Source organism: Lactuca saligna, chromosome 4 (assembly GCF_052625555.1).
Source record: "Lactuca saligna cultivar CGN05327 chromosome 4, ASM5262555v1, whole genome shotgun sequence".
In the NCBI taxonomy this organism is placed as follows: Eukaryota; Viridiplantae; Streptophyta; class Magnoliopsida; order Asterales; family Asteraceae; genus Lactuca; species Lactuca saligna.
In genome coordinates this window covers 30,285,146-30,309,995 of record NC_136420.1, presented here as the reverse complement: position 1 = coordinate 30,309,995, position 24,850 = coordinate 30,285,146, and the positions used below count along the sequence as shown (strand labels likewise).

The window sequence follows — 24,850 nt, the reverse complement described above, 5'->3', positions numbered from 1 at the left end:
TATATATATATATAACACCCACCATAACACCTTAGACCCATTGTCCGAATCTATTAAACATATTACAGTAACAAGAAAATTGAACGGAATCTACACCTTAATTATTAAAATTTGAGACTGTTCCATAATTTGCCAAGTCTCTAAACCATTTATGTAAAAAGGAAGAAAATACCCTCTTACAATAGTTCCGTGTGGACTGGCTCCCTAATTCTGTGGTTGCCGGTGTGCTATTTACGGCTTTTATGTAGCAGAAGATTCCAACTGCTTCAACATGCATATGCTGTCTGGAAGATATTTAATAGATGCAGATATCAAGTTTAGTTTCTCTAAACATGCTAATCGGCCAAGATCTTTGGGTACCTCCTCCAGAAGCAAACAAGATTGAAGTCGGAGAATTTTCAGTCTATTCAACATACATATGCTATCCGGAAGACGTCTAATACTTGTAGACAACAAACTCAGCTTCTCTAAACTTTCTAAACAACCAAGATTCTCCGGTAACTCCTCAAGATGCATGCAATCTCTAAGTCTGAGAGATTTTAGACGTTTCAACATACAAACGCTATCCGGAAGACATTTGATGTGTGTAGACGACAAAGTGAGCTTTTCTAAGCATTTCAACACGTCAAGGTCATTGGGCACCTCTGGAATACAGCCATAGAATCTAAGGCGTCTTAGATGTTGTAAACCACAAATGCTTCCCGAAACACTCTCAAGTTTTGTGCAAGGTTTGAGATCTAGATAGACACACTTGAAACCACTTCCAGTTGACGAGGGTTCTTCTTCTTCTTTAAAATAATTAAATTTAAATTGTAGCATTGGCAGATTGTTTCTGGAGTCTCTTGGGAGTTCCTCCAAGCACTCCACATGCACAGATAACTTAGGAAAACTAAAAAGCTCAAGTGATTCCAATCGTTTGATAAACAAGAAAGATGTAAACCTTGAGCAACCAACTAAATCTAAGTGGACAAGCCTTTGTTGGCATCCAGCCGGGACATGAAGTTCTGTCAAATCATCACATCCACTGAGATCTAAACTCTCAAGATTTGGAGTCATCCCAAGGTCGAGAGTCCTCAACATTGAATCGGAAAGATCAAGGAATCTGAGCTTCTTAAGCACCTATCATATACAAAAAGAATATAAATTATGCTGAGTACTATAGCTTTATCAACTAACATATAGATGAAAAGCATGACAATGAATAAACCAATTTACCTTTCTTTCTCCCCTTTCCCAAAGTTGCACGATTCTGCTTCTAGGCAATTCAAGTCCAACAAGATTATTTGCTCGAAATGTTTGGGGTAAAGATAAACCAGGGTAACCATTCCAACCCAGAAACTGTAACGAATTTGGAACGTACTGTTTTGTTTGATCAAACGTCCAGTCACTAGGCAAACAGACACCAAAACCCCCAATAACATTAAGATATCTAAGCTTGTTCAGATTTCCAAGTCCTTTCCTGATAATTTCAGGAGGCAGTTCCTCCGCATCCAACTCCATTCCTATACATGTTGGCGCTTCAGTACCCTATAATCCAAAAGCATTCACCATGAAAATTGTTGGTGATTTTATATCATCAAATATTATTTAAATGTAATAGGATTAAATTTGTTGACAAAAAGTGATCTTGTTGAATATTGCACAAGTTAGGATGGTGTAGGAGTGCACACTTGTTCAAGTTTTTCAAGATTTAAAGTACATTGCTATTTAGGGGCGAAGCCCCTAAACGAACGGGGGTCCGGGGGCATCGCCCCTGGGAGCGGGGTCCCAGGAGCAGCAGCCCCTGGTGGGGTCCAAGGGGCAGAGATCCGTTTAATGACAGTTTGGTAGTTTTATGATAGTTTGTAACTGTCTGTTGACAGTTTGTAACTATCTGTTGACAGTTTTCAGACAGGATTGATATATCCGTTTTTTGGTCAATATTCTGGTACATGTTGAAGAACATTTACATATACATTCTCAGATTTCATTCTTTGAATTTCATCCAATTGAGTGTTCGATCTATACCATCGAAATACTTCAATTTGATAGTGAATCACGACTTTCAGAGAATCCAAGCAATCTATTCATCCCTTTTTTCTAACAAAAATTGGGTCGCATATGGCATATGTAACCAAAATTTGTTAGTTTTAGTATACTTGATACTTACCGAATCACCAGAGAATAATTCTTCAATTTCCTCGGGAATCCAGAGTCGGCTATGTTTGTTGGGCTCATGTGGGTGCGATCGCCGAACAATATTCTTGCCCAATTCTTCTATTTTATCATGCATGCCTAATTCATCATTTAAAATTGTTATGAGAGATTTTTGCTCAAGAATTTTTAAACCATATGCGGCACTAAAACCACAACTATCAAGCATTTCAATTGCTGTATCTTTATCTAACCCTGTCATGAAGCATGCAACATGTAGGAATATTTCCTTATGATCATCCTCTAGTCCGTCATAGCTTATTTCCAATACTTCTAGAGTTTCCCAATTTGGAATTGTTTCTAGTCTTTTTAGTACATCTCTACATACAATCACGTCTTCACCACGAAGAAGTGAACCCAAAACTTTGATCGTTAAGGGAAGACCAGCAGCATAACATACTAATTTCACTGAAAGATCTATACACCATTGATCGGGAATATTATATCCATTAAATGCACACCTAACAAAGAGGCTAACTGCTTCCTTATCTGACAATAAACCGACATCATGAATCCAATTCACCTTCACTCCATGTGCTAGCAACACTTTCTCGTCTCTTGTTGTAATGATAATTCTACTTCCGTCCTTAAACCAATCACCAGCTAATGCCTCAAGTTGCTTTGCATTATCGACATCATCTAGAACAAGAAGAATTTTTATATAGGGTAGCCTCATTTTCATAATTTTTTTCCCATCGTAAACACTTCCTACGCGCATGTGTTCATCGTTTAGAACATCTAAAAGAACCTTTTCTTGCAATGACTGCAAACCCTTCTTTTCTGAAACTTCCCTTACATCCTCGCCTTCAAAATGGGAAGATACTTTATTAAAAATAGCTCTGGCCAAAGTTGTCTTCCCAATGCCTCCCATACCCTTGATCCCTATCATGCGCGCTTTATCGTTCAAACCTATCATCAAAGACCACTCTAGATCTTGCATCCGGTGTTCCATGCCTATAAGATTTTCATCATTAATCAAATGATGGGAATGTAGCTTGAGTGAAAAAATTTCAACAATTATCTTGATGGCTTCAGCTTCATGCCTGTAGATCAAACAAGATTCAAGTAGGTTGCTTAAAATCCCACATGACCAATTAGTTTCAGGACCATATGCAAAGTAATAACATACGCATATTTTACGTGTATAGAATGTTTGAAATAAGAAGATCAATATATGCTGCTGTGTTTTTAAGGCTAAGTTGAGGGAAATTGTGATTTTTTGCTGTTGTTGAAACAGGGGAAAACAGAGGAGAAGGGCTTAAGGAGCTGTTGCAAAAAAGGTAAATACTACTCTTAAAATGGAAGGAAACGGTTGCAATGGATTGCAATAGAAATCAAGAAAATAGGTAATACTTAAAAGCCTATTACTTCTAAAATTTACGTACAAAAGTACTAATTACAAATCTAAGTCATATTAAGGAGGTAAACCATCACATTGAATACTACAATATAGATTATTAATACAAAAACGAAAGAGATTTTTTTGTAGATATACGATGAAGGAATTTATACCCATTAGAAATGTTTTTAAGATTCCACCCAACCAGATTGCTTGCACTTTCCAGAGCGTTTTCCCATTTCTTAATCTGTTCGTTAGTCTTATGTTTGAAGATGACCCTTCCAACTGGCCCGGTTTGATACCGGATGTCGCTGGGCTCCACATCATAAAAGAGCGGGTAAGCAATCTGTTCTTTCTCATCCTGGCACTCCATAATCTTCGTAACCTCCTTCAAGCACCAAGACGAAGATGCATAGTTTTTGGAGAAAACAATGATAAAGAACCTCGACTCTTCAATGGCTTTAAAGAGCTCATCGATCTGTTTTCCTTTCTCGAGTTCCTCGTTATCTCTGATGGTAGGGGTGAGCATAATAACCAAAAAACCGAACCATAACCAAATTAACCGATATAACCGAACCATAATAACCGAACCGTTTTAAAAACCATTGGTTCGGTTTCTAATTTTTGTTAACCGATAATAAACGGTTCGGTTATGGTTTTATAGGTTAACCGAACCATTATTAACCGAACCGCTAACTTTATATTTTAATACATCAAAATTATGGATTATATATAAAATAATATACTCAAACATATTTAAGTCCCATTAAAATTTCAAAATATAATTCATTAATCCTCACTTATCAGGAGACGGACGTGCAATCAAACCATCAAATGATGATTACGTAGATCATACAGACACACACAATTTTTCAATCATGCATCGAGTTAGATTATTGATTAATGTTATAATTCTTAATCGGCTAATTGTATAATTTGTAAACATTATTCACAATTAGTTTAATCTTCACACTCATAATCCTAATCGGAGGCTTTTCACACCGTTGATCCTAATTAAAGATTATTTTGACTTTATAGTTCTATTCTAAGGATTTTTTTAATTTATAATCAAAACTTTTAGGTAAGTTAAGTTTTTGGTCCTTCTTCACTTTGTGATATATTAAGAATGTATTTTTTTTTCTTTTTTTATTTACTATTTTTGAATTAATCACATTGAATATATATGAGTGATTGTTTTTTTTAATCCAGATAACACGTAATATAAATGTTTAGCTATTTTATTTTATAGTTTTTTTTATTTATTTAATCCCATTGAACATGTATGAATGTTTGGCTTTATTTCAATGTTAATATCGATTATCAATATATGAAGTTATTAATGTCAATTTTTTTGTAATGTTTTATACTTTTTATTGAATGTTTTTGATTTTGAATGTGACTATGTGTTCTCTTATACTGAGTATCAAAGATACACATTTTATTATATTATTATTAGCTAGGTTACAAACATTGGTGCCGATGACTTTTTGTATTCTCTTTTCATTTTTTATGTCACTATACTTTCGTCATTTATATTATTTTGAACATTATGGTTAACCAATATTAACCATTAACCAAAACCGTTAATCGACAAAAACCATTAACCATAACCAATATTAACCATACTCAATGGTTACCAAAATGCATTAACCAATCATAATGGTTATGGTTCGGTTTTGATCAATAACCGAACCAAACCACCCCATACACACCCCTATCTGAAGGTGTGAATACCTTTTTGCTTAAGAGAAGCATAAAGATGATCAACAAAGGTCTTACGTGTGTCTTCTCCTCTAAAGCTTAAGAACACATGATACTTAAAGCTCTTTGGATTGGATGAAGTTGAAGAAGACGCCATTAAAGGTTATCTTGATGGAGCTTCTATGAATCAAAGCATTCTTGATGGTATAATTGCAAAGAAATTAGGGATATTGCGAACTACACAAACCAGCGATCCGCAAGCGCTAGCAATTTCAACAGACTGACGACATACATTTTGTGGGTAATTTACAATACACGTCAAGGAAAATTTTCAAATGCCCCCGCCATCCACATGTTGAATGGATGTGATTGGTTACGAAATTAGTCAACCAATAGTTAGACTAATTTCCTGTTTACTCCCTATAATTTTCCAATTGTAACAGCTTTAGTCCACAAGATTCATTTTTTATCATGTTCATCCACATTTCCAAAATTTAAAATATATGATCTTCTCAAGAGGGAGATAAAACAGATAGGTGAAATAGAATTTTATAGTTTGTTGCACATTTAGTATCTTGACCTAATGTCGTTACCCCTCATTTGCCTTGCACGTGAGGATATTTTTGATCTTTTCACCTATCCGTTTTATGTCCCTCTTAAGAATGACCTCATATCCAACATTACACATATTCGGAAAATGACTTATGCTTGTACCTTTTACATTTAACTCTCTTTAACCATTTCAATCGTCCAAGTTTCTCAAAAAATCCCTTAACTTAAACACAAAAAGGGAGATGAAAACATTTCAGATTATTCATCTTACAGCTGCTGTTTGGAATTTATTCTAAAGAAATAAAATCGATTATTACACTTCGCGAGATTTCATATATTTAAAGTAAACATATGTTATCTAGCAGACAATTAATACATGTTAACAACAAACCGAGCTTCTCTAAGAGGGTGTTTGTTTTTTCTCTGCAGGTCTGCGTGACCTCTTCTGTCTGCGAGGCGCAGACCACGCGCAGACATAATGGTTTGCAGTCTGTTTGTTTTTCTGAAGTGCGCAGACATAAAAACGTCTGCGCGAGGTCTTCACCACACAGATATGGGATAGCATCTTCTAAAGTCTGCAAGCCCTTTAACCTAAAAAAAAACGCGTCTTTTTTTTTTTTGCTTCCGCCTCCAGTCCTCGTCCAACCCTCCCAGAAAAAACCCTCCATCGATCGATCGTGCTCCACCTTGCAGCGACCACCACCGTCGCAACCCTCCTCTCCGATCAAAGCCATCGATTGCCGCCTTCCTCTCCGATCCGGCGTCCTCCGATTTTCCGACCATCATAGTCGATTGCAGCAGCCGGCGAACAACAACCCTCGATCGATCGATCGATCGTACTCCACCCTGCTCGCCGCCGTTAACCAGCGACTCCCCTGTGAAGCCACCGGCCGGAAACCGTCGCCCCCACAGCTACACCGGAGACTTCGACCTCACAGGTTCGTTTATTATTATTTTTTTCCTGCTGTCAGTCTTCCTTCTTCTCCCGACTTTCTGTTATTCCCTTCTTTCTGTTGCATTGAAGCTATAGTTCAGAATTTATGTTAATTGATGCATAACTCATAAAAGAGCTGTAAAATAAAAACATTTGTAATGAAAGTAATTTATCTTTGAATGTGAAATTGGATTTGATTTTGAATGAAATACCGAGATGTTAAACCTGTAACATCTCCAGCTTGGTTTGTTTGATCGAAAAAGTCCAATTGTGTATGTGTTTGTGCTTCAATTAGCACTTGAACCTAGATGTTAAACCTGTAACAGTAGCACCCAAATTTTCTGTTTAATTATGTTATTGTCAAGCCTGGGCATGCCTCCTGTTGTTTTGAATGATGTTCTTATGATGCTTATATGATACCTTGAATGTAATTTAGGTTATGTACACCAACAATGTTAAATTTCCACTCACCCATATTATCAACAATGCTTATAATTAGAATTGATTGTATTACTTAAATATGCAGTAATTCAAAGTTGTATATATATATATATATATATATATATATATATATATATATATATATATATATATATATATATGATTATTGATTGTGTATATTTATATGATAGTGTATATGTATATGATTGTTGATTTTGTATGTATATGATAGAAAGCATCAAAAAGAGACATAAGTTTTGTTTATTTTATAGAAGTAAAGTTTTTGTCGTTAAAGTGAAGTTTATTTGATTTATAAAGTTTTTTAGAAAACTTTGAATTAAAACACTCTAATTGAGGTTATTTATAATTGAATAAAAAGTTTCACATTATTGTGATTGAAAATAAAACAAAATTACAAATTTGTCGTGAAAATAAAAACTTTTTCTTGAAATAATGATGTTACTTGTTCACTGTTTATTGTTATTTGGTTATTAGAGATGGGAGAAAACAACAATGGACCAATGAGCACTTAAAATGCTTATTGGATACTTGTATTGAAGAAGTAGAGAGTGTTGGTAGAAAAGGATTGAGTTTGCAGAAAGATTCATGGATAAGGCTTGGAAGAGTTCTTAAGGAGAAATTTGGGGTTGAGTTGACTCAAAAACAAATGAAAAACGCATATGACAATCTGAAAGCCAAATACACTGGATGGGTATATTTAAAAAACAAAACCGGTAATATATACAATTCTCAAGCAAACACTTTTAATTTAACAGCCGAGGAGTGGGATGATTTTAAGAAGGTACATATACATTAATATACAATAATATATATATATATATATATATATATATATATATATATATATATATATATATATATATATATATATATAACATTTACGTTTGAAGTTGCCAAATATTCTTATACTATTTCTTGTTACATTTGGGTTTAGGGGCATCCGAAAGCTGCTTCTTTGAGAACAATTCCATTGCCTTTTCCAGATCTTTGTGCACATCTTTTTGATGGAAATAGTGCTACTGGTAATTTTAGGAGTTACTCAACCCAATCATCATCAGTAGCTGGCGCATCCTCCTGTCGTGTTCCACCACTTCAGATCACCGCCACCCCTTTTGATGCAATGGATGATGATGGTGTTGACACTTCTCATCATGAGCCACCACCTTCTGCTGCTTCACCTTCTGCTGGTTCACCTTCTGCTGCTTCACCTTCTGCTGGTTCACCATATACTAGTTCACCATATACTGCTACACCATCCGGTAACCCCAACAAAAGGGCTAAACCCTCAACTCCTGTAGCTCCTAGTGCCTCACCGTCTGCTTCTTCACCTGATGGAACTTCTGTTACTGCTGACGATTTAGCATTTGAAATGAAGAAAGCTCTACAAAGTTTGACTAAAGGGTACACAATTCCTCAGTGTTTAGAGAAGTTAGAGGTCCTTCAGTTAGGCCCTACAGATCCTTTACGCTTTGTCGCATATCATATTTTTGGAGGAACAATGAACATGAGAGAGATGTGGATGCATTTGCCCGATGTTCCCGAGATATTACGAGGGTGGCATGAGATGACGGGTACCAGTTTAGGAGTTTTGAAGGATGGGAAGATTGTTCGATGATTTTCTAGTGTTAAAAGTATTTGTTAAGTCTTTTTGCCCTTGTTGGAACTACTTTGTTAAATGTTTTTGCCTTTGTTGGAACTATTTTGTTAGGACTTTTTGCCCTTGTTGGAACTACTTTGTTAAATGTTTTTGCCTTTGTTGGAACTACTTTGTTAAATGTTTTTGCCTTTGTTGGAACTATTTTGTTAGGTCTTTTTGCCCTTGTTGGTACTTGAAATATGATTAATGGAATGTTTATTTGATACTTGAAATATGGTTTATGTAATGTTATTTTGGCTTGAAATATGATAAATGGAATGTTTATTTGATACTTGAAATATGGTTTATGTAATGTTTTTTAAAGTTCTACTTTGTTGATTTTAGGTTCATATGGATCACGATCAAAAGTTACTTCTCGTAATTCTAATGTACCTATACATCTGTTATTTTTGGAAGAGGGGTGTGAAACGATTACGGGATAATGATTCGGAAATGACGGGACACGAATACACATTGGAGTTATTACACCGTAATCGTTTACAATGTGTTGAAGTATTACGCATGTCCCGTGAATCTTTTGTACGACTATGTGCTCATTTTAGAGCAAATTACTCATTAAAGGACAGCAAACATGTATCAGTTGAGGAAAAGATGGCTATGTTTTTGATGATGATCGGACATAATCAACATTACGTGATTATCAAGCGGAGATTTCAACACTCGAAGCAAACAATTCATAAATTTTTTTATGAAGTGTTGGAAAAAATGATGCTTTTCTCACAAGATGTTATAGTACCAACATCTTTTAATCCGAATCCAAACATGCCAGGACATAATAGGAGGCTACGAAGGGTTTTCAAAGGAGCAGTTGGTGCACTTGATGGCACTTTGATACATGTTGTTGTCCCTGCTAAGAAACAAGACTTATATAGAAGTAGGGGAAAGGGAGATTGCTACTAAAACGTATTGGCAATATGTGACTTCAATATGATTTTTACATTTGTTGTGACCGGGTGGGAAGGGGTAGTGCATGACTCTAGAATATTATCAGAAGCAGTAGCCGATCCACAAGCATCATTTCCGTTTCCACCACCAGGTAATTTTTTGTTTTTTTTTAATATTTTCATTTTAATTTGAAAATTGATTAGTGTTTTGCATTTTTTTCAGACAAATATTATCTTTGTGATGCCGCGTATGCACACACTCGAGGATTTATGGCCCCTTATCGTAATGTGAGGTATTGGCTTGGAGATTTTCGTCAAAGACGTGCATTGACCAATAAAGAAAATTTTAACCATGGACATGCAAAACTTCGAAATGTCATTGAGCGTGCTTTTGGTGTTTTGAAAGCATGCTTCCCTATATTGAAGAGGATGGCACCATTCCCGTTTGTGACACAAAGAAACATTGCCATGGCATGCTTCGCGCTTCATAATTATATAAGGAAAGAAGGATTGAGTGATGAGTATTTCGCACGATACGATGAACCCAATGTCCCGTTTCGAAATAACAATGTGGCCATTGATGATGATGAAGACGGGATTCCAACACATGGTACTGCAGCAGACCGTGAATATATGACTCAATTACGTGATGAAATTGCTGATCAGTTGATGCACAATATACATTGAATTGTTTTAAATGAAATTGTTATTGTAAAACATTTTTTTTTATTGTATGACTAATTTAGTTGCATGAATTTTATTTTCAATGTTATAAGACTATTATTATTAAAATTTTGGTGTTGAAAAATCATTTTAAGTTTGTAAAATAATTTTATTTAAAATTCAGTTTATTTCAGCAGCCTGCAGACGTTAAAAAACAAACAGTCTTCTTATTGCAGACTGCAGACGTTTGGTCCACCTCTTCTGCTGCAGAGGTTTGCAGATGTGGTCCGCAGACTGCAGACATTTTGGCTTCAGAAAAACAAACAGCACCTAAATGTTGTAATTAGCCAAGGCCTTCTCGCAACCTCTCAAGAAGAAAAAATATGTAAGTCTGAAAGACGTCGATCGGTTCAACATGCAAATGCTATCCGAAAGATGATTAATACATTCAGAAGCTAGTTTGTTGTCAACATGTATTAATCGTCTTCCAGATAGCATGTATTTCTTTCGAATATCTGAAATCTCTCAACGCGTAATAACTGAGTATATTTCTTTATTATGAACATATTCGAAAATCCAACCGTATTTGTCTCAGTGACTCATGCTAGCATATGTATAAATAAGATAGTGAAAAAACTGTGACTTACTATAAAGTTCTTTCACGTCAGTATCTAGATTGATCAACCACAAGACTCCACATTTTCGGAAGCATTCACTTTCGATAATCGAATATTAGGGTTTTGCTACCATACAATGAAGATGGAGGAAATGGAGAGGGGTTTCAGGTTCTTGCATGGGAAAGGTGAAGAAGAAGGAAGAAAATGGTTTCTTGGTTTTCTAAACGTGAAGGACAACTACCGATATGACAAGGTATAATTAGGCTATTAAATAGCAGCAATGGAACAAGCTACATAAATGCATGATGTTACCCTCACATGTTATGCACGTGAGGGACTTTAAACGACAATTTATTGACATCGTCTGAAGGAGAGACCTTTCATGTAATATCGAAATAACACAAAGATTGACTTTCTTTATTTTCTTGAAGTTTGACTTTATGTGCCTATTTCACCATACCACATGGGCTATTATGTAATTTTTTTTCATAAAATAATGGTCATTGGCTACTTTAGTAGCTATAACTTTGTGTTTGTTTTTTTTACATTTCAAAAAATTAAATAAAAAACAAAAATACTATGAAGTAACAACTGATAATGGCATGAAGCATCTCATAGATCGAATCCTTAATTTACATATATTATACATATTAGAGTAAATTACACGATTTGTCCTTGGTTCAAGTGACAAAAAAACACGTTTAGTCCCTATTTTTAAAAATTAACTCGGACTGTCTCTTATATTGTTAAAAGTTGTACGTTTCGTTCTTGGCATACATGAAATAACCAAATTTCCCCTTTTAACTACTTTTTCATTTATTATATATATATATATATATATATATATATATATATATATATATATATATATATATATATATATATATATCCTTTAAAGAAGTGGGCCTCCATCCTCCCTCCCAACAACCCATCTCTTTCTCTCTCTCTCTCTCTCTCTCTATATATATATATATATATATATATATATATATATATATATATATATATATATCTTATGGTTCTCTCTCCTTTCTCTCTCTCTCTCTCTCTCTATATATATATATATATATATATATATATATCTCTTATGGTTCTCTCTCCTTTACAAAATGCGTCAAAAAGAGAACTCCATAACTCATATCATACTCTCTTTCCTCTTTCCTCTCTCTTTTTCTCTTTGTAGAACCAAGAACTAAAGAACTTAATATTCAAAACTCAAGATATTTTCATGCCTATTTCCAGACCTAGAAACGTGTTCATTGTGTGTGTGTGTGGGGGGGGGTGTGATGTTGAAAATCTATTTGTGTTCATCCTTAAAAATCAAGATCTGAAGATCGTTCCCGAGAAACAAGCTTGTTCTCGTTCTTGAAACAAAAACAATGAAGATGATGTTTTCTTGCATCCAGAAACAAATACACTCCCACACATGTATAGAAATCTTTTTTTGTTCTTTCTTCCCCAGATCGACAATTATAGAAATCATTTTCTTATTCTTTCTTCTTGTAACTTCCGTTTCCTTGGAAGAATCGAATGAGGGTCTCGGAGGGTCAAAAGGGTAGACTTTGGTGCAAAGGGCTCCTCACAACGTGAGGCATGGAGGCTCACGATGTGAGGATGGACGCATTAAGATTTCCTCCGGGATTGAACTCACGACGTGTGTAATAAAAGCTCACGACGTGAGGAGCGCTACAGCCCAAGCCTACGAGGTTTTAGGGTTTCCCACATATTTAAGCCCCCTTATCTCGATTTTAGGGTTCATTTCTCAGCCTCCACTTTCCCCTAACTCAGAAAACCTAACCATAATCCATATTGGTGATTTTGGATCCATTTTAGTATTTTGGTATCTAGAAAAAGAGGAGGAAGGGGTGCTAGATAGTTGGTTCAACAAGGAGGTTTCATCATCATCTTGTGCAAATTTTAGATCATTGTAAGTATCCAAGATCCAATCTTTATGAGCTAAAATTGCTAGATCTAAGTTATAAGCTCCTCTTTGCATGTTTGGGTGGTATTTCTTACATGGGGTCCATAAAGTTGGCAACCTTTATGGATCATTGACTCAGTCTCTTCATTATAGTCTTTGGATCTGAGTTTTGGTGAAGTTTGGGACTCCGAGTTTGAGTCTAGATCTCATTTTTTTCCCCCACATTTGGTCTAGTAAGAGTTTAAGTCATGCATTGGACACGCATGACTGAAAAGCTTCGATTTTTTTATCATCTTTTGGGGTATAGGAAGACCCCCTGTATAGTCCCAAGTTATGGCTGAAATGATTAAGAGCTTAATGTCTTAAGTTGGTTTGTTCATATCACACGACGTGAGGTTTGGGACCTTCGCGTCGTGAGGATGTTGGACACCCTGTCTGTTTTGTCTGGGCTTGGTCACGACGTGACTCAAGGATTGGTCATGACGTGAAGGACTCTAGAATCTTCTCGATTGATTGAGTTGACTTGCTGAGTCGGGACTGGGTCGAGTTGACCCACACGATGTGACCATGGTCTGGTCACTACGTGAGAACCCGTTGTAGAGTTTGGACCATACATTTTTGGACCATGTTGGGCCTCGGGATTTTGATTTGGGCTTATTGTCTAGTATATTGGGTTTTGGGCCCAATTTGGAGAATTGGTCCATATTTGGGCTTTAAGTAATCATTTTGGATTTGGGCCTTTGGATTGTTGGTTTGGGCCTAGGATTTGGGCCAAGTTGGGTAAAGTCGTAAAGGGTAAAAAGGGTATTTACCCTAGTTTAGACATTTAGTGTGGGTCAGATCCGATTATTGATGGATAATTATTTTGGGGACTGACATCGCAGGGATTTTAGTGGACCAACAGCTAGAGATTCTTTCTGTGAGATTCGGTAATGCGAAGTGAGTTTCCTCACTATATTTAGCGGGTCAAAGGCACCAATTCCAGCCCATGGTTTATTGCTTGGTATGCTTGTTGTCTGTGTGACTCTTGTGTGTGTTATGTGTTTTATGTTTATCGAGAGGGCTCGATGTCAGGCGGGGTCTGATGAGTATATTGTATGCTAGTTATATGTATGTGCTTTTATGATTACTAGGTATGACCGGATGCCGAGCGGGGCCCGATTACCATTTTGTATGCTATGTATCTTTGTGATTATTGCATGTGTTGTGTGTTTATATGTTTATATGTTTTATACGTAGACTATGTGGGGCCTAATGACTGACATATATGTATATCGAGTGCAGCCCAATGTCGGGCGGGGCCCATTATGTACGGTATGTGGTATTTTAGGGAACTCGCTAAGCTTTGTGCTTACGGTTTTCAGTTTATGTTTCAGGTACTTCGGTTTTCAAAAGGAAGAGCTCGAGATGATTGTAGGCACACACCACTTGATTCAGCATTCTGTGATTTACTTTGATAATGATGATGTTTTGATAAAACTTTAATTACCCGAGTTTATTGAAAATAACATGAATTACTGTTTTATTAATTTAAAAATGAAAATTTTTGGGACGTTACAAGTTGGTATCAGAGTCGTGGTTTGAGGGATTCGAACAAACTCTCGGGTGTGTCTGAACTCAAACTGAGGATTTGGTAAAGTTATCATAAAGAAAATTATTTTTAAGAAAAGAGTTTTCTAAGATAATAACGGGTGTGGTGCGTGTAATTAGCCGAGATCAAGTAAGTTTTTCCCAAAATACTCATACATGTTATCTGATATGATGTGATTTATGAATTTGTGAATCACATGCTAGTTAGGGCTAAGGATTTGCTTAGTGTTTGCATGATAGAGTGATAGGAGAGATGCCTTGTATGCCATTTGTATGAGCTTGTAGTCGTGCATGCTAGTTCTGATTAGTCAATGATGGTTTGGCCTAATATATGATGCCTTGTAGCTTAGGAGGAATAGGATGCTAGATTAGGTATAATTTGTATGCGTAAGGCAATCGGCAACGAGAGTGAAATTTCCTAGCATGATTTGTGGTGTATGAGATTAGATGTTCTTGATTATCATATGTATTGGGATGTTACTGCATGAATGTTGCTTGCTTTGTGCTTTGTGGGACTCTTATATAATGGGAGTTGGCTACTAAGTGAATACGATAAGTTACATGTGACAAAGGTTGAATAATCTCAGATTGATGGATTTGACCCTATTGCGCAACTCTCATTTGAGTCTAACCGTTGTAGGGATGAGTCTGTTACTCGAAGGATTATCTAAGCTTGTTGCATGTGATTGTATTCATGAGGTGGGAAACTGAAAATATGGGGAGTTCTTCAACAGCCAATGGCAGGGTGAGGTCGGGAACCTAGGAAAGTCTAGGTAATGCTTCAGTGGGATTTGTTGCGTTGTTTAGCGGATGCTTAGAGCATTAGTTTCAGAAGGTGATTAGAGGATTCGGTATGATTTTTGAGGAAAGTATGGATAGGTTTGGAAGGTAGTATTAGTCTCGTACTACTAAAAGCACAGGATCCATACTCGAATTAGGGAGATTCTTGGAGAATCTAGGAAGCTTATGGGATGAGGATTCTTGGGTATGTTCTGATCTTTTTCATGTAGTTTTTCAGTATGGTGTTGAGCACTCAGGAAGTGGGTTCAGGTTCTGGTTCCGGATCAGGTGCAGGTGCTGAGCCGATTGATGAGCGCATACGGGAGTTCATCTCATCGAAGATTACCCGTAGTATTCTGGAATGGACTCCTGTGATCTTTGGTTCAATCAAGGAAGGGACTTTGGGGCTCTTGGATGGTCATCTCGGGGATTTTTAGGCCAAGATTATATCGGGCCAGTTGGGGGCTCATCTGGAGCCTAAATTTTGTGGATCCCTATAATTCTTCAGGAAGGAGGATCCTATTGTTAGTTATTGGCATTCGGGATCGGAGGTAGGTAATGCACCATGTTTTCAGGAGGGTCGATCCAATTATTGGATTATCGCGAAGATTTCACGAGCCCTACGTGAGGAGTTACCCAACATCATTAGGCACATCACTGATAGATTGGTCACCAGGTTTGAGGGTCAAACCTCGACTATTCAAGCGGTTGATGGGATGGTTGGGGTAACCTAGGAGCAGGGGATTGGTTTGGATAGGAAGCTCGGGGAGAGGAAGCAGAATCATGGTCTGGCTCGGTGATCGAAGCAGTTAGAAATTGCCATAGCTAGTGTTAGAGACCTAAAGGTCAGTGGTAGTTGCACAAAGGATGAAAGGGGCACATGAGAATGTGGGTTGCAGGTCTAAGTGCGGCAGGTGCGGACCAGAGGGCCACTTTCGCCAAGAATACACACTGGAGGTAGAACTGTGACATTGTTGTCATCATCCAGGTCATATAAGGGAAAATTGCCCATGCTTACTGATTGGGGCGGCTCAGGTTCCATCGTGGGTACCTCAGCAGGAAGAGAAGGTCAGGATTCCATCAGGTGATTTTGTGGGTATGTTATCTTTGATTTCTTCTTGTTTATTGTTAGAATTTATATATTGCTTGGGAATTTTGTATTGGTTTGGATAAGCATTATCTCTAGTTTGGTTCTCTCCTATTGTCTGGGTTATATCATCAAGAATTATTATATGTCATTTTGCATGCCATGAATCATAAGTGGGTCGTACCTTGTTGAGTGGGTTTCAGTTTGTTCGGTTGTGTTCTAGTTCTTTGATCGGTCAATTTAGGGATATCGATTGGTAGGTCTATGGTTGGATTAGCATATAGTTCTCCAATGAAGGCAGAGTTCAGTTGTGTAAGCATCTGATCGGGTGGGATCGGAGGTCGTCTATGTAGTCTGGAGAAGATTCTAAAACCCTCGGGGAAATTGTTGGTGCAGAAGGCATTAGCAACATCCGCTAACCACATCATGCTCGTTATCGGGTCCTTCAACCCATGATAGTTTGGAGCCCCACATGCCCGAAACTCCCTGAAGGTCAAAGAACGTGCCCCCACCAAGGCCACCATCTTAGAACGAAACAAGCTTAACCGCTCATCCAAAATCTCCGGAATGACCTCCTTGACCGTACCAAAGATCACATGAATTTGCTCAAGAATGCAACACGTAATCTCAGACAAAATGAACTCCCTCGTCTGATCATCCAACTGCTCGGCTCTGGAACCTAAGATTGAGCCCTTTCCAACACCAAAGTTGCCATCATGTCTGCCCCATAGAGTCACCATACTGAAAATAGACCATATAAACCATCAGAATAAGCATTAGAAAATATCGAGGAATCACAAGCTCTACAAGCTTCCTGGTTTCATCGCAACTCTCTTTGACTCGAGTATGGATCCTCTGCTTCCAAGAGTATGGGCTCATACTACCTTCCACATCTATCCGTACTTTCCTCAAGAATTGCCTTGAATCCACCAAGTTACCTTATATCCATACAATTAACCCTCACCATGACAAGGCTCCCAACACTAGATCTCATCCTAGGTTTTCCTAGGGAAAACTCCACACCGCTCTCCGCCATCAACTACAGAAGGAAGTCCCGCCAACTTCCTTTAAGTAGCTCACGAATACAACTACATATTACCAAAACCAGATAATTCTTCAAATGAGAGGCCTCGCACTAGAACAGTTGGAATCAAACAAGAGTTGCGCAATAGAGTTAAAACATAACCTTCTAAAATTATTTAGTTCCCATAATATGTAACTTAGCATATTCGCTTACTAGTTAGTTGAATCTAGTGAGAACTCCTAAAAGCACAAAGCAAGCAGATTTCGAGCATCAAGTAATCAGAGCCAAGTATCATCTAATCAGGACATTCTATCACTGACTGATCAGTACTAGAATGCAAGTCTATAAGCTCATACAGTAGGCATACATATGCATCTCTCCTTGCATTCTATCATGCAAATATTGAGCAGATCCTTAGCCCTAACTAGCATGTGATTCACAGATTCACATATCAAATCATATTAGATAACATGTATGGGTATTTTGGGAAAACTTACTTGAGCTTGGTCGATTGCATGCACCACACCTTTTCTTGTCTTAGAAAACTTTTTTCTTAAAAATACATTTCTTTTTGAAAAAACAAACTTTACCAAATCCTCAGTTTGAGTTCAGACACACCCGAGAGTATGTCTGAATCCTTCAAACCAAGGCTCTGATACCAACTTGTAATGTCCCAAAAATAAGACCCAAAAATTTCATTTTTAATTTAATAATACAACGTTTAAGACGTCATCAAAAGACCCCAAATGTAATAATTTTATCAAAACATCACAATATCAGAGAAAACATCAAATGCGGAACAAAACATGTGTGCACTGCAATCACCCCGAGCTCTTCCCTTTTGCACTAGAAGTACCTGAAACATAAAATTGAAAACCATGCGATCTGTTAGTCATCAGAGCTCGCCCAACATCAATCCCCGCTCGGTATACTAATCTGTCAGTCATCAGACCCCGCCCGGTATACATATAAACATATAATCATATAATCAAACATACACATGTGATAATCACAAAGATAATAGCACACAGTACAGTCATCAGACCCCGCCCGACATCGAGCCCCGCTCGGTAAACATATACACATAACACATGCAAGAGTCATGCAGACAACTAGCATACCAATATATCAAACCATGGGTCGGCATTGGTGCCTTCAACCTGCTAAACACATTGAGGAAACTCACCTCGCACTGTTGAATCTCACGGAAAAATCTTCGGTTGCTGGCCTCTTAAAATCCCCGCACTATCAATCATAAAATAACATCCAATTAATAATTGGATCCTGACTCACCCTAAGAGTCCAAACTAGGATAAAAGATCTAATTTAACCTTTCCCTAAATTAGCCCAAGGCCAAGGCCCAATCCAATCGTCTAAAAGCCCAAATTCTAAGATAATCATCCAAGGCCCAAATATGGCCCCAATTGCTCAATTGGGCCCAAACCCCCTCATAGGCCTTTAACTAACAGTCCAATAAAATATCCTTAGCCCAAAATAATATTATGATGGCCCAACAAGACCCTAATCATCACCATGAGCCCAACATATTGAATCCCATCTGCTGAGTACGCAGGGTACTCAGCTCGTATGCTAAGCGTACTTGTTTAAGGGCTTGTACACGTAGTGTACCTGCTTGTATGGCCAGCGTACTCCACCCTCTTAACCAACTTTCCCATTCAACTCTTAAATAGTTAATACTTCACTCCAACACTTAGATCTGACTTCCTTAAGGTGTTTTAGCACGTAAAGTTTCAACTGTACGTGCATGCATGGCTTAATGAGGCTTTTAGAGCTCCAAATAGCTTAAAAAAGGACTTAACACATGCATGAGACCAAAAATTCCATAAAGCTTGCATTTTTTGTGGATAAAGGGACCTAAAGGACCCTAGATCTACCATCAATCACTTATGGAGTAAATCAAGAGGCTCAACAACCCAACCATGGACTTAAGAAGTACAAAAATGGCACCAAATTAGATCTAGCAACATGGATTAGCAAGATAGAAGCTTTTTACCTCACAAGGAAAGAAAATGAAGAACAAATCTCAGATCTTCAATCTCTAAGAACCACTCCAAATGGTTCACTTTTTCTTATCCTTCACAAAGCACCAAAACTCACACTTTAAGGCTCAAACTCTCAAGATCTCACTTAGGGTTCGATTTTCAGTACAATAAGGGATAGAGGCTGTCTAAACTTGACCTAGTGAGGCTATCACAAGGTTTAAATAGCATGCAACACCCTAAAATTAGGGTTTCTTATCGGCTCATGTACGCCAAGCGTACATGGACGAGCTCCACGACCAATCCTCATTTAGTACGTTAAGCGTACACTATGGTAACCAAAGGGACCAAAATGCCATTCTAATATGAAGGTCTAAACATGAAACTTACAAATCCAAGCATTACAAATAAAAGTCAATGAATCCACCTACGAGACCAATTTAGTGACGGTCCCACTATTAGCAACTACATTATCCGACCAACAGGGACCATATATGTGTCACCACCTCGCAAGTAACATATAAATAATTATTGTTCTCAGACTAATTATAATGCACGTCACTGAATCCAAATCAAGACCCCTATTCTTTAAATGGAATCTAGTTGTACCTTATTAAAAAATCGATGTTTTCTAGAAGATATCTACTCCACCTTATAGAATCATTTCTATCGTCTAAAGTCGCACCATCCATAAAAATGTCCAATGGAACTTACAATAAAAAATTTCGAATGATCAAGATACCAAACCCATTTGTTTGATTGATCCGTGGGAACAAAAAAACTAATAAGTTGGGTTAAAGACTTAAAGTCAAGAACTGGGAATCTCCGTTCCCCTAACTTAGTAGTGTCGGTTCCAATTTCAACCTTTACTAGACCTCTTATCTATAATTAAACAATTTTTATATCATTCCAACAAAAAAAAAGACTCGGAAACCGATTATAATCTGCAATCCAATTTTTTTTTTTTCTAAAATAAAGTCAGAGAACCATCACCAATTTATTTCCTTAGATAAGAGGGAAGAATAATATGATTTATGGAATAAACTATTTTACAACATACCCCATTTGATTTTATCTCTTCTACAATCGAACCAAGACCACCACCATAATGTATAACTTTAATAAAACACGTCGTGACACATAAATGTGTGATACGGTTTCCACGTCAGAATATTATCAAGTTATTTATTTTGTAACGTGCTAGATTGATAGTAACCGGTCATTTGATTGATATTGCAATAAAACTGTAGATATAGTGACATAATTATGGGAAAAAACAGAGTTAAAATCGCACTGTTGGTAAACATAGTGACTTTATTGTAATTCGAAAAATGGTTACCATGAGAACAAGTAGAATCGGTCATTTGGATGATATTGCAACAAACTTGTAAATATATGATATAATTGTAAAAAAATAATAATAATAATAACTCAATATTGAATTCGAAATTTTGTAATAGTGTAATGACTATTTTACAATTTGCCCTTTTTGATATTATTGGGTCTTTATATCTTTTTTTTATAATAATCAAATGGAATTTGTATTTCCATCGATTATGCTAGACAAGATAAACAACAAAAGGACGTCAACAATATGAACCTATTGTCGTAATTAGGCCAAAGATTTTGTATGAGTCGAGTAAGGGTTGTTTTTAAAATCCTTTAAAATTTTCTTTGTAGATCTCTTGTAATTTCAAAAATATTATTTTAATTCTTGTAATTTTATTAAACTTTCATTTTATAGTTGTTTAAGTATTCTATTTCTAGATTTATGATGCTTAGTACTTTTTATAATTTAAAAAAGTAATAACTAAAGAAAATGTCAAATGCTACCGATTTCCGGTGTTCAATGATGTTCATTTTTGAGATTTCCATAACTTTCAATATATGCAATTTACTTGATCTATGCTAATCACTAAAATGACCAAAGAATGTTTAAGTGTAATAACACTTTTTTAGTATTTATCATAATATAACTATTCACTTTTTGCAAAAATAAAAATAAAATAATCACGGACACACAAAATTTATTGGTCTCAAAGACTCAAACAATATATATTGTGATGAAAGACCCCAATGTGGTCATTTTAGCGAACACTCCAATTTAAACAACCAACCAACCAAATTTTATTACGCCAAGACTAACATGCAATTGAAGATTACAAGCAATTAAGTGAAGGTTTTTAACCAGTCAACCTAAAAAAAATTAATCTTTTTACATCTAGATAATGGCCAAGAATAAGAAGTAGCTCTAATTGCTTCAAAAATCAAATCCTTCCTCAATCTTCTCTCCTTTGAATATGAAAATCATTCCAATACCAATATAACATCCATAATGTTACTTAGCAAGTTAGCATGACCATTTAAATCATGCTTTATTAAAAGTTTTAATCCTTGATAAATCCCTCATATATATCAAAAGTGAAACAATATCCGTAGAAATTAGATAAGTGTTCATAGCATAAATGAACATAACGAAAAGATTCTCTCGAGTAGCCAAACTATCAAGTACCAAGGCCCATTCTCTATCAAAGAATATTAATGTTTCAGGAAGAAAATCAAATCAATTTATTATCTAACTTTAATTATAAAAATTGTCAATTGGATGTTTTATTTTGTTGAAAACCTATTTTACGAGGCACTAAAAAAATGATGATTTCTTAATATTTATAAACTTCATCTATATACAACATGAAATAAACTGATTTGATTTTCTTCTTGAAACATAAACCTTTATCATGCACAATATGGTTATCAAGTTTTACTTGTTTAAAAACCAATCTCGAAAAAGCAAACAACAAAACTAACAAAAAAAAAAGCCTAGATACAAGTTTTTAAAAGGCTAATCACACGACATAGCAACCAAGTTTCATATATTCTTCTACCCATTTTAGGTATCCAAACAATTCTCCCTCTGTTATTCATTCAGGTCATTCAATAGTTCTCACTGCTAACATACCAATGGTAAATCACAATGTTTTCACAAAGCAAAAAACAAAAAAAAAAAAAAAAAAAAGGTAGATATAGTTTAGAAAAAGGATAGATGAGTTGCAATGTGTTTTTTTGTAGTAGGTTTACCTTTTCTCTACTTCTTTTCCAAACTCATTTCCTGAAGATTGAGCAAAAGATTATCAGCATTCAACATGACTTTGTTGGAAGAAGCAGCCATTGTTGCTGCAATTTCTCTAGCAGCTTCAATCTTTCTCAGAGTGATAAAAGCCGGATTGTTGGCAATTGCTTGACCTATCAGCTGTGCACTTTTCGCTTCTCCCTATTCAATATTCATACAAAAGAAACACAAATTAATCTTTTGGTAACTTTTCAATCCAAATTTACTTTTTTTGTTTTTTCTTCCTTCAATAACATGAAATAATACCTGCGCTCTAATAATAGCACTACGCTTGTCTTGTTCAGCCTTTTCCACAACAAATTTGGCCCTTTCAGCTTCTTGTGCAGCCACCTGTTTTGCTTCAATTGCAGCAGTAAACTCCCTTCCAAAAGTCAAACTTGTGATTGACACGTCATCCAATGCCATGTTGAAATGAGAAGCCCTTTCAGTCAGTACTTTCCTTATTTCCCTGCTAACAGCCTATACAATCAACAAATATAAAAAGCATCTTATTAGTGGAGGGGCAATTAGGGTATTTACTCCAATCACTACCACAGATTTAGGGTTATCTTTGTTCATTGTAACCAACATTTCCTTTTTCAGAAAACCATAAATAGTTTACCAAACTTTTGAAAACAAGAACTATGAGTCGTAAACTTGATTGTTAATGTTTCTATTGTCTATTTGACTTTCAAAGAATTGAGCTCTAAAAACTCAGTTAGAGCATGACTTTTATAAAAATGAAAAGTTGATATATACCTCTCTTTGGGTAATAAGCTGGCTAGCATTGTATTGTGCAACAACAGCTTTCAATGTTTCATGAATAATCGAAGGCAAAACTCTCTCATTGTAGTTTTCACCAAGGGTTCGATAAACTTCAGGTAGTTGATCAGCAACTGGACGAGTAAGAACTCTAAGACCAATTTTCACCTGAACCATAAGATAAAGTCACAATATACACACATACATGAAAGAGTTAAAAGATGAACAGATACATATATATAACTTAAGAAATATACCATTTGTAAATCACGGCTACCAGAGGTGCTTTCTACAAGATGGGGTCGTGCACGAACATCATAGATGATAGGCCTTTCAAACCAGGGAATCATGATGTGTGTCCCTTCAGGATAAACCTACAAATCAAACATGTAAGCAGTTTGCATGATACAGATAGCTTTTAAAACGAAGGTACTTGTAAGATAGATTATGTAAAGTAAATGAGAAGAACCTTGTCTTTGACACCAACTAGACGATTGAAGACAATAGCACGATGTCCTCCTTCAACATTGTAAAGGCTGTTACCTGCTGCATACAATCCAAGACCAACAACAGCTCCTAACTTTAGCAATGCCGAAGCTGCACCAGTATCAGGCATCTTGGGTATCTTAGCTGTGTTGAAATTCATCTTTCCTACCAATTCAGATAGCAAAAATAATAAGCGAATCACTTTGAAAAACAGAAACTATACATCACCGGTAACTACAGGGTTTCCAGAACATAATCACGAGCACTTTATAACGAAGAACTCGCTGATAAAGACGTCAACAAAATCAGATCTGATTATAAAACTATCTACGGCATTTCACCGTTAGAGACGGAAAATTGAAGTTATAAGGAGAAATAAAAACAATATAGAATCATAAAGACAAACAGAGATGTGTAAAACAACGAGCGGATGTACCGAAATCATGAATCAAATAGTTTGATAAGGAAGTAATTAACCGGAATCGATGAAATGGAGCGATTCATCCCACAAAAATTGGTGAATCACTCAGACTTGTAAGCAAGATGATTCACAGAAACGGATTAATTAAACCTAATGTAGGAACGAAAGTATGATCAACAATTCGTACCTTTATGAAAGAGGCAAAGAGGAAGCTCGTAGTCGCGGCGGCGGAAGGGTGGAAATAGTGCGTGTTCTAATGGAAGGGGAAAAGGGTTTAAGGGTTAACCCCTAAAGTGTCCTCCAAGTTGCTGCTTTCACCGTGACTCCCACACCTTCGGTGCAAATTTGGTCACACGAATATTGTTTTACTGTTTTCGTGACCTTACATATTACAATTCAAGATTAATGAATATATTGATTCAAATTTCCATGTATTATTAAATTTATTAGTAACAGCATATATAATATATAATGAAAAATGAATAATCGAATTGATTATCAATTATCAATTGTATATAAACTAGAAATATTTTGTTACCTATAATAGCCAAAATCCAAAACTTAAAAAATAAATTATCAATGTAAAAAAATAATTTAGGTTTAAATATTGAATATGCATTTAATTATAGGAAAAATGACTTATAAATCCCTAATACTTAAATATATTT

At 36.1% G+C, this 24,850-nt stretch overlaps 4 protein-coding genes across 4 annotated transcripts; 2 read left to right on the top strand and 2 right to left on the bottom strand.

The window, feature by feature from the left end:
* Positions 1 to 240: 240 nt before the first annotated feature.
* Positions 241 to 5,470, bottom strand: LOC145039426 (TMV resistance protein N-like). Its single transcript, XM_078987486.1, has 5 exons — positions 5,253 to 5,470; positions 3,706 to 4,049; positions 2,150 to 3,236; positions 1,216 to 1,527; positions 241 to 1,119 (listed from the first exon to the last, which is right to left on the bottom strand). The coding sequence occupies exons 1-5, from the start codon at positions 5,388 to 5,390 to the stop codon at positions 241 to 243; spliced, it is 2,760 nt and encodes a 919-aa protein (XP_078843612.1). The 5' UTR covers positions 5,391 to 5,470.
* A 3,800-nt stretch (positions 5,471 to 9,270) lies between these two features.
* Positions 9,271 to 9,738, top strand: LOC145039425 (uncharacterized). The gene has a single exon (XM_078987485.1). The coding sequence runs from the start codon at positions 9,271 to 9,273 to the stop codon at positions 9,736 to 9,738; it is 468 nt and encodes a 155-aa protein (XP_078843611.1).
* A 27-nt stretch (positions 9,739 to 9,765) lies between these two features.
* LOC145039424 (uncharacterized) lies at positions 9,766 to 10,409 on the top strand. Its single transcript, XM_078987484.1, has 2 exons — positions 9,766 to 9,874; positions 9,946 to 10,409. Exons 1-2 carry the CDS (start codon positions 9,766 to 9,768, stop codon positions 10,407 to 10,409), a joined length of 573 nt encoding a protein of 190 aa, XP_078843610.1.
* An 11,851-nt stretch (positions 10,410 to 22,260) lies between these two features.
* Positions 22,261 to 24,531, bottom strand: LOC145041469 (prohibitin-1, mitochondrial-like). The gene is made up of 6 exons (XM_078989559.1): positions 24,370 to 24,531; positions 23,745 to 23,926; positions 23,533 to 23,649; positions 23,273 to 23,443; positions 22,781 to 22,993; positions 22,261 to 22,675 (listed from the first exon to the last, which is right to left on the bottom strand). The coding sequence occupies exons 2-6, from the start codon at positions 23,919 to 23,921 to the stop codon at positions 22,490 to 22,492; spliced, it is 864 nt and encodes a 287-aa protein (XP_078845685.1). The 5' UTR covers positions 23,922 to 23,926; positions 24,370 to 24,531; the 3' UTR covers positions 22,261 to 22,489.
* Positions 24,532 to 24,850: the final 319 nt, after the last annotated feature.